Source organism: Dama dama, chromosome 24, assembly GCF_033118175.1.
Source record: "Dama dama isolate Ldn47 chromosome 24, ASM3311817v1, whole genome shotgun sequence".
Taxonomy (NCBI): Eukaryota; Metazoa; Chordata; class Mammalia; order Artiodactyla; family Cervidae; genus Dama; species Dama dama.
This window is the reverse complement of record NC_083704.1, coordinates 15,339,275-15,359,687: the sequence shown is the minus strand read 5'-3', so window position 1 is coordinate 15,359,687 and position 20,413 is coordinate 15,339,275. Positions and strand designations below refer to the sequence as shown.

The following is a 20,413-nucleotide window of genomic DNA, read 5'->3' as shown; positions in this document are numbered from 1 at the left end:
TCCAGCCCTTTAGCCTTCATGAATCCAAGGCTGATCAGGCTCATGCGGTGGTAAAGCATCTGCCTGCAATGCAAGAGGCCTGGGTTGGGAAGATTCCCTGGAGGAGGGCATGGCAACCCACTTCAGTATTCTTGCCTGGAGAATGCCATGGACAGAGGAGCCTGGCAGGCTACAGTCCATGGGATCGCAAAGAGTTGGCGACGACTGAGTAACTAAAGTGAAAGTGAAAGTGAAGTCGCTCAGTCGTGTCCGACTCTTTGCGACCCCATGGACTGTAGCCCACCAGGCTTCTCCGTCCATGGGATTTCCCAGGCAAGAGTACTGGAGTGGGTTGCCATTTCCTTCTCCAGGGGATCTTCCCGACCCAGGGGTCGAACCTGGGTCTCCCACATTGCAGGCAGACACTTTAACCTCTGAGCCACCCCCTATAGCATGGCATAAAGAGTGAGAGAAAATGCGTGAGGATCTGAAGGTCCCAGACAGGGTTCTAATATTCTAATAGTCGAATAGTGTCACACCTGTGGGTCACATGGGAATAGTGCTTCATATGTGCACATACGCGGTGTCTGTTGCCAACCTCAGTGATTGAATGTGAAGAGTAAATAAGTAAACACGGAGAAACGGTATCAGCATCTCCTTAAGAGCATCACAAGTATCACTTTCACAGTGTTCAAGGTATAGTCTATCTTCATTATTAACTCAAATATTTTCCATGACAGAATATCTCTGTAATTTTAACTAACTAATTTTCTTTATTTTTCTATCATCTACTCCCTATCAGGTTGACCAGAAAATTGATTTGGATTTTTCTGTAACACCTTGTGGAAAAACCCAAATGAACTTTTTGGACAATCCAGTATCTATCCATCTATCTACTTATTTAAATTTTTATTTTATATTGGAGTATAGTTAATTCTCTGTAATTTTAGTTTAAAATAGGTGAAAAGAGAATTGCTGGAAAAAATTTATGTGGAATAATAATGATGTATTCCATATGCGTGTACATGTGGGTGTGTGAGTGTGTCTGTGTGTGTAGCTGTTATAGTTTTTGATTTGCATGTTGAGGACTCTGCTATTTAAGCATGTTGTAAAATCACAACAGATGTGAGCAGATGCCTGGATGGGGGTGCAAGTGGCTTCCTTGTGGGATGACACCAGGCCTATGTCTCCAAATATCACTGAATTTCTGCCCGGTTTTATTAGGGGCTCAATAAATAAATGCCTGATTACAAAACCACTTGGAAATTAAACCTGTACAAACAAAACTCATGATACACCTGAACAAACTTTTTGGTCATTAACATCATTGGTGGCTGCAGTGCTAATCTTTCCAGGCCCTACATACTGGAAATTCACAGTATTTGAGTTTCCACTTTCCACCATTTAATAATAAAAAGTCATACTGGTTCTTAATTCTACTTAGTTTTCCCTCAGAGAAGATTAAAATATGCTCCGCAAAGACATACTAGAGGGACTTCCCTGAAGCTCCAGTGGCTAAGCCTCTGAGTTCCCAGTGCAGGGGGCCTGGGTTCGATCCCTAGTCAGGGGACTAGATCCCACATGCCACAACGAAAGATCCTGCATGCCACAATTAAGACCCAGAGCAGCCAAATAAATAAATTTAAAGAAATCCCAATAAAACAGACTAGAACACTAACTCTGCTGACAATCTTGATGGGCTACCTCCATGGACATCAAGGCACAGAGAGGAGGAGGAGGAGGTGCAGAGGGCTGTTCTCCAATAGGAAGTCCCTGGGCTCATGGGAGCAGAGACTATATAACTGTATCCTGTTATTGTATAAAGAAGAAACACCCAGGAAGGCACAGAGGTCACGTGCCTAGTTTACTAGTAGCTTTGCTTTATAAGCAGTCAAGAGGGAAGGGATATATGTATATATCTTTCCTGGTGGCTCAGATGGTCAAGAATCTGCCTGCAATGCAGGAGACCTGGGCTCAAGCCCTAGGTGGGGAAGATCCCCTGGAGAAGGAAATGCCTACCCACTCCAGTATTCTTTCCTGGAGAATTCCATGGACAGAGGAGTCTGGCGGGCTACAGTTTATGGGGTTGCAAAGGGTCGACAGAGCTGAGCGACTAACACTTTCACTTTCAACATGCACGTGTGATCCATAGGCCGATTCACTTCATTGTACAGCAGAGACTGACACGCTGACACAGCATTATAAAGCAGTTATACTCCAGTTAAAAAAAAGTAAAAAAAACAAAACCAGAAAATGCTGGTCACTTTTGTCACGGACCTTGCCTACTCTAACCCCTTCATCTTAATAATCATCTCTGAACACATCCCTCAATCTAGAGCACCCACATTTGCTGCATCTGACAGGATTCTTGACAACACAGACATCTTGGAAAATATGGATGGAAATCTCCCCCAACTTGAACCCGATGGTGTTCCTGCTCATGAGGATTCTTTAGAACGTAGAGAAGGAAATAAACATCCGAGGAATTCTCAATGTAGATTAACTTTAGGGCAATGGCTCTTAAAGATTAATGGCCTATTAATTGCTTAAGAATGCATTTTGCAAAAGGTGATCTGTCTGAGCGTTAGAATCCGTAGCACTTAGTTAAAATTTAAAAAAAAAAAAATGCTTTTGAAGAGACTGAAGAAACGTACCCTCTCTACAAAAGCAGAGTATTCCTGGGGGAGAGGTGGTACCCAGCCTACAGTAACTCAGGAAAACCCAGTTATCTGTACTTTTGATAAGCTCCCCTCCCCATCCTAATGCAGAGGGACCATCTCGTGAGACATGGTGATTTAGGAATGATGACCGCGTCTTTTTCCAATGGCTAATTCCCAACACATCAACACCTCTCCTGAAGAAGAATCTAACAGCCCCAGCTCCGTGATGGGGTCTTTAGAATCTTTAAAGTTTCCAATTGCTTTCACAATGCTTCCGAATCTTTCCAGGTATGTAACAGCATCCTAATAAATCAATGAAATTCATCTCAAGCCCCTTGAAGAGACATCAAATTCCCAGCTGATTTATTTTTCTACTTCCTGCTTCAACTTGCATGCCTGTTAGCTCCCAAAATAAAGCCATATGCAGTGATTTCACAGAGGTTCTGGTTTGCCTGGAGCCTCTCACATCCCCTCCACCCAACAGGGGCTTCTGCTGCAAATTTAGCGGAAAGAGCCAGATGGTAGTTGTCTTGTACAAGCGCTGGCTGTCACCACCAGGCAAACGTACAGGATTCAAGTAGCTGGTCTTCCCTACAGTCCTGTGGACCCTGGGGGCCACCAGTGTGAGCTGGGATAGGAAGTGAGCTCGTGGGATGCTGCGAGCTGGCATTACTGAGTCACGTCATTTACAGTCACTGTCACCACAAACCAACAAACACAACAACAGAGGAGGGAAAAAGAAAAAGGAAGAAAGATTTCTGTGCCTTTTTAACTCTGTTTCACAGCCTCTTGAATAAACCCTGGCATATCTTCTCAGGTTTTTTAATCTCTATTTATTGATACGCACAGGGACAGTGTGATGTTTAATACATGCCATCTAGTTCCAGAAGGCATGATGTAGTTCCTGCAACATTACAGTAGCTCCAAATGCTCTGGTTCATTCTAGCCGGTGATGGGGAAAACGATCCGGTGTGTTAGTGCTTGTTGACAGTGTCATGAGAACTCCTTGGCAAAACACACTCATTTTCTACACGTACTATGTTTTTGTTTTATTTTGGCAGCACCACACGGCATGGAGGGTCTTAGTTCCTGGACCAGGGATTGAACCTGCACCCCTTGCAGTGGGAGCACAGAGTCTTAACCGCTGGATCGCCAGGGAAGTCCCCGCACTTAATACCTTTTTTTCAGTCCTTCACTTTAGAAAGAATGGGCAGATTTCTGCAAGGAGAGAGACTTCAGGAGAAATCAACTTGTCAACAACCTGACCTTGCACTTCCAGCCTCTAAAAAGGGGAGAAGTAAATTCCAGTTCTTTATGGTACACACACGCACACACACACACCACATACAACATACACACCACACACACACACACACACACACACGGCAGATACTAATTCTCTCTTTTTTTTTGCTACTTGTGCTGAATACTTGTTCCTGAATAAGAGACAATAAATCTCTTGGCAAACACTTAGAATCCTGAAGTTCCAAACTGAACAGGTGGTTCAATTACCTGGAAAAAGAAGCAAAGGCCCACAACACACTAAATATCCTTCCACAGCTGACAAACTCAGCAGCACTAGAATGCAGAAATCAAAAATTTCATGTGCATACTCTCTATCATTGTTCTGAGGAAGGAAAAAACTCTGAGAAGAGGGATGGAGTGGGTTAGGAAGAGGGTGAGTTTGGAACGTAGGCTGATGCGGGATTATTGACTTCCCAGGCCACTGTGAGAGCTTAGGACCGAAAATGACATCAGCTGGTTCCCACACCTACTGAATGATGTCCCTGGAATCAGACTTCCTAGATTCACCTACCTATTGATATCAATTCACATGCCAGTATTTGTCTTGCCATTTTTAACAGAGGGATAAAAGCATTTTGAGCTCATGGGCACTTTTTTAGAAGCATACTTAGTATGTCATAAGTTCTGCCAAATTAATACATTAATTTTCACACCAGTTACCAAATATGCCATCATATCCTGCCAGAATTTAGGAAAAAACCTATTATGCAAATTAATCATTGAAAATAAATGTAAGAATAAGTGTTACCAGTCATTTAAATTCAGTTTAAATGGATGGACACATTCCATGTGCATGGGCACATACACAAACACACAGACTCCTTAAAACAGCATTTCCTTTTCTCTGTTTGCATTTCTAGAAAATACCAGCTAAGGGCAATAATGAAACAATTCCCATTCACAGATGAACTATTTACATCAATGGGAAGAGAGAGCAAGTGATTGGTAGTGGGGGTCAATGGCTAAACATATGGAGGAGGGCAAGCAGTCTTGTCTCAACTTTAGTTTCTGTGCCTGACAAACAGCAGTGTCAAGGGGCCCCAGGGAAGGAGGTAGGGAGCACATGTCTCCATGCTTTTTCCCCCAGGTTCTTGTTGCCAAGGAAACCTTCTCCTTTGTGTGGCACGTTCCCAGAGATGCTCGAGGTTGACTCCAACTCTGGAGTGTGTGAGCTCCTTGAATTGTGTCATTTTAACAATGGGAAATTAAAAAGACAAGATTGCTTGACAGAAGGTAGAGAAATACCCTGAAATTTCTGTGAAGCCCTCCCTGTTTGGGGAAGAGAAAAGCAAAGCCAATAACAACAGTCTGTTATGAAACAGTCCTGGGATGTGGAAGTTTAAAGATAGATAGATAAGTCAGAGATTTGAAGGCTTTAATTCCCCCATCACGTATGCCTTCATATTTAATTTCAGTTATTATTTTTTTTAATTGAAGAGGAGACGAGAAGTGCAACAACTGTTCTGGGAAATAGTCCATGTTGTAACTGTTGTTACTATGCAAGGTATTTTGGGATATTTGGGGTTCTCTTGGGTATTTCCAGGTGACTAAGGCAAGGCTGGGCCTACAAGGTTGGAAGCAAGATGATTCATTATTGCTATCAAAATTATGCCACACACCACACTATTATAATTAAATTTTCAATATTGTTTGCTGCCAGTATGTACAACTATAATTACTTCCTGTATTGCATCCTTATAGTTTGCAACAATGTTAAACTCACTCACTAGTTCTAGTTTGTAGACTGTCTTGAATTTTTTATTTAAACATTCATGCCAGGACTCCTCTGGTGCTCCAGGGGTTAAGAGTCCACCTTCCAAGGCAGAGGACTCAGGTATGATTCCTGGTCAGGGAACTAATTTTCCACACACCACAGAGCTTAAGTCCAAGCAATACAACTATGGCGCCCACACACCATAACTAAGATCTGACATGGCCAAAAAATAAAACATTATAAAAAAATAGTAAATGTGCATGTTCACCTGTAAACACCGTTTTGCACAGAAATATAGTGTTGTAGAACTGTTCTGAGAATCATTTACATGCAAGTAAAACAATAAGGTGTTTTCAATAAATAAAAATATTAAGAAACTGCCATGATCTACGATTATGTGCCTATATACAACAAGCGTATGCAGAAGTTCAAAGGCAGAAAAAGAGAGGCAAAAAAAAAAAAAAACAACTGTTCTGATAGCAAGGAGTTTTTGTGTTTTTCAAAAAATTCTTTTAAGTACTGTGCTGTTTTTACAGTTTATAAAAAGTTATATGTTCTAAATAAAATGACAAAAATTACCACTAGGATTGCAAACTGCCACAATTTTCATCTAGGCAGGAGCTTAACTCTCTGATTTATCTTTTGTCCTTGGATTGTTCTTTTTGACTAGCTTCCCAGTAAAAAGAGAGCCTTTCCTTCAAGATGGACCCAGCTGGTATCAACTGAGTGTTAGGTAGTTAGAAGAGGACAAAAGGGTCCAAAATGGCCATGGCTAAAAGAGTAAGAAGGGAAAAGCCCATGAAACAGAACAAAGGAAGGTCCGAGGACCAGAGTGAGGACTCGGGTAAAACAAACAGCACTCTTGGCTAGCCCAGTTGACATAGGGCAGGCCCAAGGGGAGGAGAAAAAACATATAAAAAGAGGAGTAAAACTGGGCCAGGGGCTTTTCCCTTCTCTCTCTTTTAGCCACCACCATTTTAGACTCCTTTTTCCTTTTCTATCTACCTAGCATGAGGAAGCCAAGGTGTTCATCAAAATTCATCAAAGAGTAACCCCAGTCCTTTGACCTCTATCATATAAAATTAATACCACACAGTCCAGTTAACATGGTCCATGCAAAGATGAATCATTAGAGCGATAGTTATCTATGCATTGTTTTCCTTGGGAAAGAAATGCACACAATCCCACCTGGAGATAAGTCTGACACATCCTACTGCGTGTTCTTACAAACCCTTGAAATGTGTACTCCACTGCATAGCCTGCATTTGCGGGGGGGGGGGGGGGGGGGGCGGCGCTCTATTCTGACTCCTCTTTCTGCCATTTATTTTTTGTTCTTTAAACAGTTATGACCCACAATGGCTCATAAAAAGTTCAGTGGTGCTGGACCTACTTCAAAAATAAAAACAAAAAAACCAACAGAGTAAGAGCATCTGGGAAAAAACTTATAAATGCAATTTTAATGAGTCTCTAGGCGCCTTTGAGGAAATGGTGTGGGAATCTGGGAGAAGATGTCAGTGGGCGATTAGGGATTGGTGGCTGTCCTCGAAGGCTATCACAGTCCTCGCTGCAGCCAGGAAAGATGGGCTGACAGTTGTGAAAAGAACTTGGAAGCAACCACGCAGGGGAACTGTGGCCGTTTCAGGGATCTGAACAAGAGCATGGGTGTGAAGTCCACTGCACGCTGCTCTTGCAATGAAGAGCTGTGCAAAAATGCCTCTGCCATGGAATCTTGCTGTTACAAATGAGTTAGGGATCCTACTTGAAAGCAGGCAACCCCCAACTTTAAAGAGGTATCCCCTCTTTAAAGAAGAGGGGATGTGAGCCCTGTGCGTCTTTGAGAACTACCCTAATTTTACAAGCCTCCAATAATCCTGCAGCCTTCCTGGGTTCAGTCACTGCTGTCTGGATCCAGAGCTATCAGGTTTATGAGGCATCATGTGGACAGAGAGGCCAGTGGCATTTCAAAGCTGAAGGGGGTGATTACAATTTTGTGCTTGTGCTGCTGGTCTGAGGAAGGGGCAAGCCAGGACTTTGTGACTAAAGTAAGTCCATGCTGAATGGCTTGGCTGAATATATGTGTGTGTGTGTGTGTGTGTGTGTGTGTGTATATATATATATATACACATATATATACGTATATATATGTATGTATATATATGTATATATACATATATGGTGTCCCTAAAGAAATAGTCACATCTGAAGACAGAGGAAAAAAGAAAGAATTTTAGTATTAGTTGCTCAGTTGTGTCTGACTCTTTGCGACTCATGGACTATAGGCTGCCAGGTTCCTCTGTCCATAGAATTCTCTAGGCAAGAATACTGGAGTGTGTTGCCATTTCCTCCTCCAGGGGATTTTCCCAACTCAGATCGAACCTGGGTCTCCTGCACTGCAGCTAAATTTTCTACCACTGAGCCACCTGGGAAGAGGAGCTTATTTCAGGGCTACTTCTTTGAGATAGTGTCCTTTGATGTTAGTGATTTGCACAGTTTTCTATTCAAAATTAGAAAAACATCAACAATGTTAAGCAATAGTGAACTCCTTGGAATGACAAATTTAAACACTAGGCTAATAATTTTTTCTGTGGGTACCATGTTAGCTTGGAATTTGGAAAGCAAGATATAAATAACATAATTCAAGATGCCGGTCACTGTTTTATCACCACAAATTTCTAAGTGAAACCAATCCCTGAAGGCTCACTTGATGCTTGCTCTAGGGACAGCACTGGAGACAAAGGATAGTCTGGTAAGTTTCATGCTCTACGTGGGAACATAGGGAAAATCCATCTCATTTTTCTGAATCATCTGAATGTTAGATTGTGGACGTCTTTGGGAGAAAGCAGTGTCCTATCCCTTAATGGCAAGGGATGTGTAGAGTGGAAAGAAATGAGATTGAAAAATTAAAGTAAAGGGGGAAATGCAGACAATAAACAAATGAGATATAAGAGACAAGCAGAGTTTGCAGGGAAAATCTTATTTAATACAAGGGAAGATGAAAAGGAAAACAAATGACAAACAGGAGAGACAGACTGACTGTTTATGCAGAGTTAGAATTAAAGATAGAATATAGGGACTTCCCTGGTGGCCTAGTGGTTAAGATACTGCACTTCCACTGAACCCATTGACAATCCCTGATCAGGGAACTAAGATCGCACATGCCGTGCGGCCAAAAAGTAAATATTTTTAAAAAAAATTAATAAAAGTAAAGATGGAAAATAAAATAAGAAAATAGATTTAGGGATGGGAAGGAAACAGAGACCATGAAGAATGAAAAAAAAATATTTTCTAAAGAAAAATGCTGCTGAAAAATGAAGTCATTCATAGACCTAGGTGACAGCAGAAATTGTTGGCAACCAAGTTGTAAGAAATAAAAAAAATGCAGCACAGAAAAGGGAGGGTCAAGACTATGTATGGCACAAAGCATCTTAAATTCTCTTAGTTTACTTTGGCTTTATATCATCAGGTAAATCTGACACCTTAAAACAAGTAGTTTGCATTCTTTGGATATCACTATTGCATTCATATTCTCTTAGGACAATCACACATGAAAGATGTTAGTTTTCAAAAAACAGTATTTGTGTGCTTTTCTGGCCACATTTCTTTCCTTATAATCCTCTGACTCTTTTTTTCTTTAACAAGCGACGTTTTCCACTTTCTGTTGCATAAGACAAAGAAAAGAGATAATGTTATGATCTGTCTTACTTACGATCTTTACAGAAGAGCAGAAAGCCTGTCACAGTCTGTTTAACTGTGCAAAATTAACACCAAAAGTACATAAAATGCAAAGTGTTAAAGTATCTATTTCAAATTTGTTGAATAAATTCTTTTACCATGACCTGAGGGACAGAGGGACTTACCCATCTATGTTGCTTTCCGAACCTGTAAGATTTTCAGACCTAAAAATAGCATGATTCCTATCATTGCTTCTAATAGTGTTAACCTTTCCCAGAATCCCAGCTTAACACTTCTCATTCCTATTTCTGTAAATGGAATAATTAGACCAATTAATGAAAGAAACACATGAACATTTCCATAGAAACCTTTTCCAGACTGATATTTTCGGAACAGCATGTTCTGCAAGGATTTATCCATGTGACTTCCTCTGATGTTAACAGATATCAGACAATTAAATTCTCCTGGAACTGTTTTATAATTTACCCCCTCTGCTCTTAGGAACATAATAATGCAGACATCCAAAGTGCAATCACTTCCTTAGAGTTGTCAAGTATAAAAATTTTCGCATCGCTTCTCTGAGTGATTATTGGTTATATATTCGTTCTCAAATGAAAAAAAAAAAAGGTTTGTGAGGTTTCAAATATTAAAATGTATGGAAATTCTATGAAGGGTAATTAGGAAAATAGTTCTTTTTTTAAAAAAGAATCATCAAATTTGGGAAATAAATTTAAGATAAAAAGAGAAGGTCCCAATTTCTATAAACGAGCATCTCTTATTGGTCACACTGGTCAACCACATTCTTTCTTTAGTTCTGATCTCTGATGCTGTCTCCTCAGCTTAGCCAATCCTGAGAGGGAAAGAAGTCAAGGTGGGGAATATCATCCTAAGAACAAAGACAGAGAAAATATTTTTAAAGATAAAACCCTTCTCAATTACATTGAAACTGACTGCTTAGTAAGTAAGGCTAAAAGTACAGGAGTCACTGTCAAGTTCACTCAACGGTTCTGGTTAAACAAATTTATAGACTCCATTAAGGTACATTTTGCCCCATCCCAAATGTGTTTCAGAACAACATTAAAGAGGCAATAATCTTCCTTCTCAGTAGGAGCTGTTAATAGGAACAATATGCTATTACAACAAGAAATATTACTCCTAAAAGAAAGAAAAAACTAATACGTTGCTTTTCCTATCAGGAAAGGCGCACAGGCTTTGGTTTATCTTCAGATATACCCAGGTCACAGATAATTCTATCTTCCTGCCAGGAATGCCATCCAACTCCATTCCATTGTTGTACTTCCAGAAGGCAACTAAAACGATTAAAGGAAAGCTCTGCCACAGCCAAAGGATGATGTGGGTAGTTTTCCAGGGCCTGGTTATTCCCTGCCATCTGAATACTATCAAAACTAGTCACATGTATGACTTTTGATGTGAGCATTATTACTTTATAGACATTTCCAAATTGCTCAGTATATGAAGATCTAAATAGGGGGCTACCCTGGTGGTTCAGACAGTAAAGAATCTGCCTACAGTGTGGGAGACCTGGGTTCGATCCCTGGGTTGAGAAGACCCCCTGGAAGAAGGCATGGCAACCCACTCTAGTATTCTTGCCTGGAGAATCTCAATGGACAGAGGAGCCTGGTGGGCTACAGTCCATGGGGTCGTGAAGAGTCTGACATGACTGAGCGACTAACCACAGCACTGCGGGTCCACTGGTTAAGACACCACGCTTCCACTGCAGGGGGAGTGGGTTAGATCTCTGGTCAGGAAACTAAGATCCCACATGCTATGCAGCACAGCCAAAAACAAACAAATGAAAAGAAAATCCAAACTTACAGTATCCCTGAATATGGATCTATGACATAGTCCTTGGGCATTTAAACTTTGAAAAAGATGTGTATATTTGTTTGTTGAAGTGGACTGGTTAGTTAGGCTGTCTTTTACTTGATTTCATAACACTGAATTATATGCTCTTTTGATGCTTACATTGGAGGGGTGAAAAGTGAAAGTGAAGTCACTCACTCATTTCTGGAGGGGTGAGCAGCTTTCATTTAATATTTTAAACCTTCACACATTTTTCTCTCACTCACATGCACATGCTCCCTGGCTCTGATGAGAGAGACTCCACGTTGGGTAGGAGATTGATCTTTGGTTTCCTCATCTAGCAAAACTGAGTGTTTAACTTCCATTTCCATTTCTATCAGTAGTACTATTTAAATCTCACGATGACTGGTGAGCTGAGTGCAAGATAAAGTCCAAGTGAGGTTTACCTTAAATACTAATGAAAAAAAATGAATCAAGTTCAAAAACTTCTAAAGACCTCCATCATTGCCTCCTGCAAGAAATCCCATCTTCCCTATCACAAGGCAGGGTGGAGTCTCACCAACACAACACAGCGACCTGAGCAGAGCAGAAAGAAATTAGGTAAGCCTGCAGAAGCCCCACAAAAGCTGCAGGCAGTTTTGCAATATGATGTAACCTTGTTACGATTTCCTTTTCATTGTTTCCTTTTGAACTAGTTTTAAAAGTAAAACACTGTCATGGAAAATGCTCTATGAAATCCGTTTTTATCCAAAATGCATCATTTAGCAGATGGCTGGGAGCAGGAGAACGTGGGAGAGGAAAAGGATTTAAAAAGTAGAAGTGAGAGGCATCTCCACAATTTTCAGAATCCCCCTCAAAAGATCCATAGGAGTTATAATCTAGTCTAATTTAAGATTCCACTAAGTTTCGTGGGTTTTTTCCCCCTTTCTGCTCTGAAGCCATCCATGTTCTCTTCCTATTGTTCTACTTTTTTAAAAATTTTTAATTGGAGGATAGCTGTTCTACAATATTGTGTTAGTTTGTTTTCATGACAATCAAGAATACAGAATCTTTTGCTCTATCAAGAAAGCAGACCACTGGACTGTCCCTTATAAAGCGGTTACCCTCATGATTTTCATACCTAGACCTAAAGTCGTATTACTGCCGCTAAGCAACAGGGCTGAAAGCCTGGTGTGAGAGAGACAGGGCAGCAGCTTACAGAAGACCTCACCCAAACTCCACTGGTCACAGGGCCTTTCCCTTCCTGACTATGGAATGGGATTTCTATGGAATGCTTCCAGCTTCTTTTAGGGAAGGAAGCATTTCTTGTTTATTTGGGAAAGGAACCAACATGCTCCATATAGCTACAGACCTCCCTCCATCCTTAGACTTCAGGAGTATGGGGTTGGGGGGTGCAACCTTTGTCTTGAGATTCATTTCAGGACTTTAGGAAGTCTTATAGTTGGAGTTGTGAATCTCCACCTCTCTGCAACAGACAGAATGAGCAAATAAAAATCAGCACAATTATAGAAGATCTGAACAACAAAATAAATAGGATTTGACTGAAATGTAGAGAACATTCCACCTAACAACAACAGAATACCCATTTATTCCAAGTGCTTAAAGGAACATTCACCAAGAGAGACCATATCCTGGGCTATAAAACCAACCTCAACAATTTCATAAGAACTGAAATCAGTTATAGTTTTTGACAAAAATGAAATCAGTCTAGAATCAATAACAGAAATACACAGGGAAATCTCCAAACACTTGCACATTAAACAACACACTTCTAAATAAACCATGGGCCAAAGAGGAAATCTTCAAGAAAAGAAAAAATACATATAAATGAATGAAAATATGACATATAAAAATATGTGGGACACAGCCAAAGTAGACTTGACAATGAAACTTAGAACATTCAAGTCTTACATTAGAAAAGAGCAAAGGTTTTAAAATCAATAATCCAACTTCCTACCTCAAGAAACTATAAAAAGTAGACCAAAATAGGACTAAAATAAGCAAAAGGGAGAAAATAAGAGCAGAAATCAATAAAATTAAAAATAAAAAATAGAACATTAATGAAACAAAGAGGTAGTTCTTTGATAAGATCAATAAAAATCGATAAATTTAGCAAGACTGTCTGATTCTTTGAGACCTTGTGGACAGTAGCCTGCCTGCCAGGCTCCTCTGTCCATGGAATGTTCCAGGCAAGAATACTGGAGTGGGTTGCCATTTCCTCCTCCAGGGGATCTTCCAGACTCAGGAATTGAACCCAAGTCTCCTGCATTGTGCGTAGACTCTTTCCCAGTTGAGCCACCAGGGAAGCTCTAATGAAAATTAAGAGAATTAAAAAACTGTCTTTATCAAGGTAGAAGAAACTATCACAACATATACTATAGCTATTAAAAAAATAATAAAGGAGGGACTTCCCTAGTGGTTCAGTGGTTAAGAATCTGCCTTGCAATGCAGAGGATGCAGGTTCAATCCCTGGCTGGAAGCTAAGATTCCACATGCCACACAGCAACTAAGCCTATGGGCCACAACTACTGAGCCTGCACAGACACCTAGAGATGCCCGCATGCCACAACAAAGAACCCCTGAGTTGCAACAAAGACCCAGTGTAGCCAAAAAAAACAAAAAAGAAAAGAAAAATAGAGGAATAATAAAGAACTACTGACAACTTTATAGCCATAAATTCTACAACTTAGAAGAAATGGGCCAATTCCTCAGCAACCACAAACTACCAAAGCTCAGCAAAGATAGAATGGATAATTGGAATAGTCTTATAACCATAATGAATTCATAATTTACAAGTCCCACACATTATTTTCAAATAAAAAGAAAACAAAACATTTCTGATTCTGCAAATTTCCAGGCTCTGACAGTTTCACTGGAGAATTCTAGCAAACATTTAAAGAAGATTTAGCACCAGCTTGATGCATTTTGACCAGAAAACAGAAGAGCAGGAAACACTTTCTAATTTATTTTATGAAACCAGCAGTACTCTAATACCAAAATTAGGATGTATTCATTCCCAAATGCCTAGTTAGGAAGGTATATGGGGCTTTACAAGCTCATTTTTGTTGCCATTAGGGCATGCCCAAGATCTTGGAGAACCAAGAACAAAGCTATATATACAGATATTTTGCTTTTTAAGTCAACTGAAAGGGGAATTTGGAATTGGGAGACATGATCTAAAAGGAACTCTTATTTTTTTCCTTCCCAATGTGTGATTTGTATGCAGATGTCTCAGCTGCTCTCTGCCATTTGTCCCTGACCAACTCTGTAAAATAACATGGAAGCCCATGTGAGTTGGGAGGCAAGAGTCCAGGTTTTCAAGTTGTTCTGCTGTTGAGCCAACTTGTGTACTCAGAGAATTAGTTATACATTATCTGCCTTGGTAGCATGCTGGCTGAGTTACCAGCACGTTAATTTCTATAGGATCATCCATACCAGGAAGTAAGGGCAAAACTAGTAAGTGTATTTATGCCGTTATGATAAATTGGTTAACACGCAGGCTTAGGAGGCTTTCTCTGTCAGAGAGTCCACCGACACGGCGGCTCCCCCAAATTACTCGCCATGTTCCTTTGGGAAGCTGCTGTTGGTGCCGCTAAGCTCGGCAAAATGCTTCCCAGCTGTAGGGCCCCAGAGCCCCTTCTCCCATCACGGAGCCATCGCTGAGCTGTGTTCCTTGGGTTTTATTAGCAGAGGTGATTCTCAGGGAGATCACCAGCTGCCCCCCAAACACTCAGTAAATTCAGGAGAGGTGGAAAATGCTGGGGAGTGTTAGGCCTGATGTCAGGTGTGGGCCTCACTGAACTAGGACCTCAGGGCCCACAAGTGCACACCATGTTATCGATTTCAAGGACGAGGCTGTGCACGTATCGTTTCGGCCTTTCTCATCTCCCCACCCCCACAGACACATTAGCTGCCACTCACTTCCTTGACACCTGAAGCACCAGCTGCTATTTTGAGCAAGATACTGACTTAGAATGCCTTCTTCTAATTACGTGTCATTATCTCGCCTTGGGGTGGCAGTTCCCTCGTGACGTGGAGCCACGGGACAAGTCAGAGCCACTGGTTTGTCATAAATGCTACCAGTTAGGTCTCCCTGAAATGGGGAGGGTGGTTTCTGCATCCCCAAATTCTCCCACAGTGTTTAAAAGAGAACAAAGAAAGGTCACATGGATTCTCCCTTGAGTTAACATGTACCAGTGAAGGCAGTGGGAAGTCTGAGGCTTGTTCTAAAAATCTTATTCTGCTACCTGGTTAATACATTCATCCAACTTATTCAGCCCCTCACACAGACCCAGAGCTCACAGTGCAATAGGTTCCCGCCCTCTGGATCTGCCTTCTTGTATGTGAACTATACCCTAACACAGGACTAGCATATCCTTCAGAAAACTCTCCAACAGTGGTACTCAACTAAAATCTTTAAAATTCTTATAGTTAGATATTGACATCTTTCTTCTTTTAAAGGCATCAGTAACCAAAAAAGAAACTTTGCTATAGTCTCTGGACCAAGAGCTAGAAGATTATAAATTAACTCTTTGATAAACATGAGCAGACAAAAAAAAAAAGACTGTTCAGAATGCAAACAACACATCACTAGAGACTGTATCTAAATTGACAGCACAGTTACCACCAGCTTGAAAGAGAGAACATTTTCCAACAAGGAGAGAAAAGATGGCCAAACACCTATCTTAAAATGATTAATAATTAGAAGTCCTTTAGTGCTCTCATTGCTGCAAAAGTGTCAATTCAGAGGTCAAGATATAGTCTTTTCGAAACTGACAGAGTTGAAAACAAGGCAAAATCTGGGTGCCTGCTATACGTGTCCCTGTCTTCTCCCACAGACTTTAAGCAGGTCGTGAGATGAACTAAAGAACAGAAAGCTACTCCCAACACAGTTAATAAATGACCCCTCCCAACTGACAAAATGCCAGTACCACCAGCATGAGTCTTCTCCCAGTGGGGATCTGCACTCATCCTTGGAAAAGACGGTGCTTTTGGCCACAACGCACAGAAGCTCTGTTTCCTGTATGTCTCCCACCCCCACGTCTCACTCATCACAGAGGCACATACACAGATCTAGTGCGCAGGTTGGACGACAGACGGGAGCATATGCTCTAACACGCCGCCCTACTCACGCAAGGCAGGGGTCCCCGGCCGGGGGTCTTCGGCAGGACCGGCGGCGGCGGCGGCGGCTCCCCGCACTGTGCGAGCAGCAGGAGGGACCCCCGTGTGTCCCCGGCGCGGGTCCCTCGCGCCGGCCGGCTTCCTGCGGCCGTGGGGTGGCGGCGTCCCGTCAGGAGTGTGGAACAGTAGGGAAAGAGACCGGTTCACTGTGAGACCTGCTACTCACTCTCGGACAGTGCCTCGGCCCCCCTTCCCACTGCACAGCGGCTGCCGCGGGCGGCGAGTGGCCCTCCAGACCGTAAGCCCGGCGCTGGGGCCCACGTGGACACAGGCGAGCGCTCAGTGACCTTCTTCTCCAGACACTGCATTTTTTTTTTACGGTGCTAGGTTCCCTAGCCTTAGGGACAGGGGAAGAGTCTCTCTAGGTTGAAAACGGGTGGGGGATACTATGAACTAGGAAGATGGAGAGGTGGTGGGCTCTCAGCTTTCAGAGAAACAAAGAGGGTCCCCCCAAGTCAGTTATGCAGACTGTGTTTCGTGTGCATGCTGGGGAGGCTGGGTACCCTGGGTTTCACCTCGTGGGACCTGTCACTTTTCCACACAGAGCTCATCAAATGCTCCATTATCTTCCCCGGAGAAGGAAAATGAGCTGATTTGAACTGTGAAGCCTGGATGCTCATCCAAAGAGGACAGCTGAGAGATTTATGTGCAAAATAACTGAGCTGGAGGAGGAAGTGGGCAACACATTCCAAGTACCTGCTGGCTGCACCGTCGGCGGTATTTGCTGGCCCCTCTGAGCGCTGAACTGAACCGAGGCCATAGGCCGGTACTGCTGTGTGGTTGAGGTAGGGTACTGACCAGACGGATAATAATACACAGGCATCTGGGGAAGGAAGGGAACAATGGCAGGACATGAGGGCTGCAAACGGAGTAATGTTTTTAAACATAAAATATATTGTCATCTCATGACATAATGTGAGTACAGTAAATTGCAAAGATGGCCACCCTGCCTACATGCGTATGCAATGAGTGAGTGAGTGAAAGTCGCTCAGTTGTGTCCAACTCTGCGGCCCTATGGACTGTAGCCTGCTATACTCCTCTGTCCGTGGAATTCTCCAGGCCGGAATACTGGGCTGGGTAGTTGTTCCCTTCTCCAGGGGATCTTCTCAACTCAGGGATCAAACTCAGATCTCCTGCATGGCAAGAGGCTTCTTTACCATCTAAACCACCAGAGAAGCCCAAGAATGCTGGAGTGGGTAGCCAATCCTTTCTTTAGCAGATCTTCCCAACCCAGGAATCTAACCAGGGTCTCCTGCATTGCAGGTGGATTCTTTACTGGCTGAGCCACCAGGGAAGCCCATGTATGTGTTACCAATACCATGAGACAGGAATGATGATTTCTGAGACTTGTATGCCTGATCCTTAAGAAGACTTGCAGCTTTCACTCTTTCAGGAAAGAACCCAGCCACCAGAAGTCCAGGCTGCCCAGCTGGAGAAAGAGGCCATGTGGAGGCCAGAGGCCGCCCAGCCAAGATCTCAGAGCTCTGACTCGTGAGTGAGGCCACATGGAACCTTCCAGGCCCAGTAAAGCTGCCTGGGATGGCACCACATGGTGAAGGGGTGGGCCATTCCCACGGAGTCCTGCCACAAATCGCTGACCTGGCTGTGAGCTAGACAATGGCTGTTGTCTTAAAGCACTGAATTTTGAATTTTTTTAAATGCAAGAAGAGTGAATGAAACAGTCATCAACAATGACAGCACATTTTTAGGGTAGTTTTAAATGTGATCAGGCTTCCCTGGTGGCTCAGCTGGTAAAGAATCTACCTGTAATGTGAGAGACCTGGGTTTGATCCCTGGGTTGGGAAGATCCCTTGGAGAAGGGAATGGCAACCCACTCCAGTATTTTTGCCTGGAGAATTCCATGGATGGAGGAACCTGGTGGGCTACAGTCCATGGGGTCGCAAAGAGTCAGACACGACTGAGTGACTTTCACTTCACTTCACTTAAATGTGATCATCTAACTTGAATCGTTTTTCTAATGGAAACACAGGTAAGTCATGAAACCTGCTGATCACCAGCCTAAAAGGATCAGAGGATGAAGTTATGAAATAAGGGGAGGTCCAGCAAAGCACTTAGCAGAATGGCACATAGCCAGTATCCCCCCTCCAAAAAAAAAAGGAATATTCAGTCTAAAAAGGGACATAGGTTAAAAAAACAATGTTCAGTCTAGAAAGGGACATAGGTCAAAATTATTGTTTATGTCACCTTCTGTCACTTTCTCCTGACTGGGAATGACTGAAAATATTCTAATTACTTCCAGTAAGATTCAAATAAAATGTCTAGTGACCTGGAAAGATTTCTTGCCTGTCTCAGGTCATTTATATGAAGGCTCTTTTCTTATTAATCAGTTACTTTTTATTTCTAGGCCTCTGACTTTTCTTCTATCAACTTCTTTAAAATGTAAGCAAAGGCATGCCAGTTCACAGGCTACAAGGTTTATCTGTTTAGAATAAGATTAAAAGCCACCTGTTTGAGCATGGAGATTTTTATGGCTTGCCCTCTTTGCTTTGTCCATGCATATTTGCTTCACTCTTCTGGTGGGCTGGGTGTTTATGGCAAGTCAGACAAAACTGACCTTTATAGTTATTCAATAGGTTCATTTTTCTGCATAAATTGAGCATATTTTCATATATGCCCACAGACCATATCTCATGTTCTTTTCATTATTATACATCATCGAGTCATTCAGTTTTAAAATGTTTAATAAATTGAAAATCACTGTGGGATATATCTTATACCTTTACCTGTGGTTCTCTTACAAAGAAGTTCAGAGATGTTCAGACTGACTGTTAACATGTGTCTTCTGGTTTTTCCCCCGTTCCCTCTCTCTTTCTATTTTTAAATCTATTGATGAGAGAATGAGTATTTCCGTTGCAGACACACCAGCGCTCTGGGTTGTCTTTGCTCTAGTATTTGCTCTAGTATCTTTGCTCACTAAAACTGGAATCCCTTCAGCCAAGCAGGGACATCTTTTTTTCAAAAAAGGCTTCAACTGAATATTCTGCCAAGTCTCCTCTTTCCCCAAAATTAAATATTATTAAAATCATTAATATATTAGTGAGGCCTGTTCTCCTGTAACTTAAAATTATTTTCCACACCTCCTTAAGCCCTACCCTGATATCTCAGTTGGTAAAGAATCTGCCTGCGATGTAGGAGGCCCTGGTTTGGTTCCTGGGTCAGGAAGATCCGCTGGAGAAGGGATAGGCTACCCACTCCAGTATTCCCTGGTGGCTCAGCTGGTAAGAATCTACCTGCAAGATGAGAGACCTGGGTTTGATCCCTGGGTTGGGAAGATCTCCTGGAGAAGGGAAAGGCTACCCACTCCATTATTCTGGCCTGGAGAATTCCATGGACTATAAAGTCCATGGGGTCACAGAGTCAGACACAACTGAGCCACTTTCACTTTAAACCCTACCAGTGACACTACTACATTACATAGAAGGCAACTAAAGGTGGACTATAATTATCACTCAAGATAAAATGAATGACTGGGTGAAAAATCACTTCATGGTAGAGGATTCTGCATGGCAGGAAAAGAAAATAATTTATTCAAGATGTTAAGGCAACCACAAATGATACAAAGGTGACACTGTACTTGAAACAGCTCCTCCAATGAGATATTTCATAATTAGGATGGAATTTGCTTGAGCTATGCATGCCTTGAAAATGGACCAGAAAATGCCTCAGTGCATTTTACATCTTGACAGTAATCACTTGCAATATTCAGCAAGGGATGCCCAGGAGAGCCCCAGAGATGTTTGGTGGTGAAGACTAGCACATAATCAGTCTTTGAGAAGACAGTAAAAATCAGTGATCTGTGGTGTCTTACATGCCCAAGTCAATTAAATATGATTAATGGCTACCTGTGGGCGGGCGTGGGAGGCCAGAGCCCCCAGGGGAGAGGAGAGTACAGTGGAGGGGGCTTAGCTTCCTCCTTTATATTCTAAGAGGAGCCCCCGATTAGCTCCAGAAAGATGCTTATGAATGGATAAGAAAGGAAACATGTTTCCAGAGCAGCAGCAGGAGAGATGCAAGGCCCCCAGGAGCTGACGTCCCCGCTTCCTTCCCCAGGGCGTTC

At 42.2% G+C, this 20,413-nt stretch overlaps 1 protein-coding gene across 10 annotated transcripts in view; it reads right to left on the bottom strand.

Annotated features, from left to right (window-relative positions):
• The window catches only part of ARPP21 (cAMP regulated phosphoprotein 21), a 162,349-nt gene that overhangs the window by 36,492 nt on the left and 105,444 nt on the right, over positions 1–20,413 (bottom strand). For all 10 annotated transcript variants that reach the window (XM_061127709.1, XM_061127715.1, XM_061127714.1 and 7 more), the window contains one exon: positions 17,032–17,158. In XM_061127709.1, the coding sequence (XP_060983692.1) occupies positions 17,032–17,158 (127 nt within the window). The remainder of the gene's footprint in view (positions 1–17,031; positions 17,159–20,413) is intronic.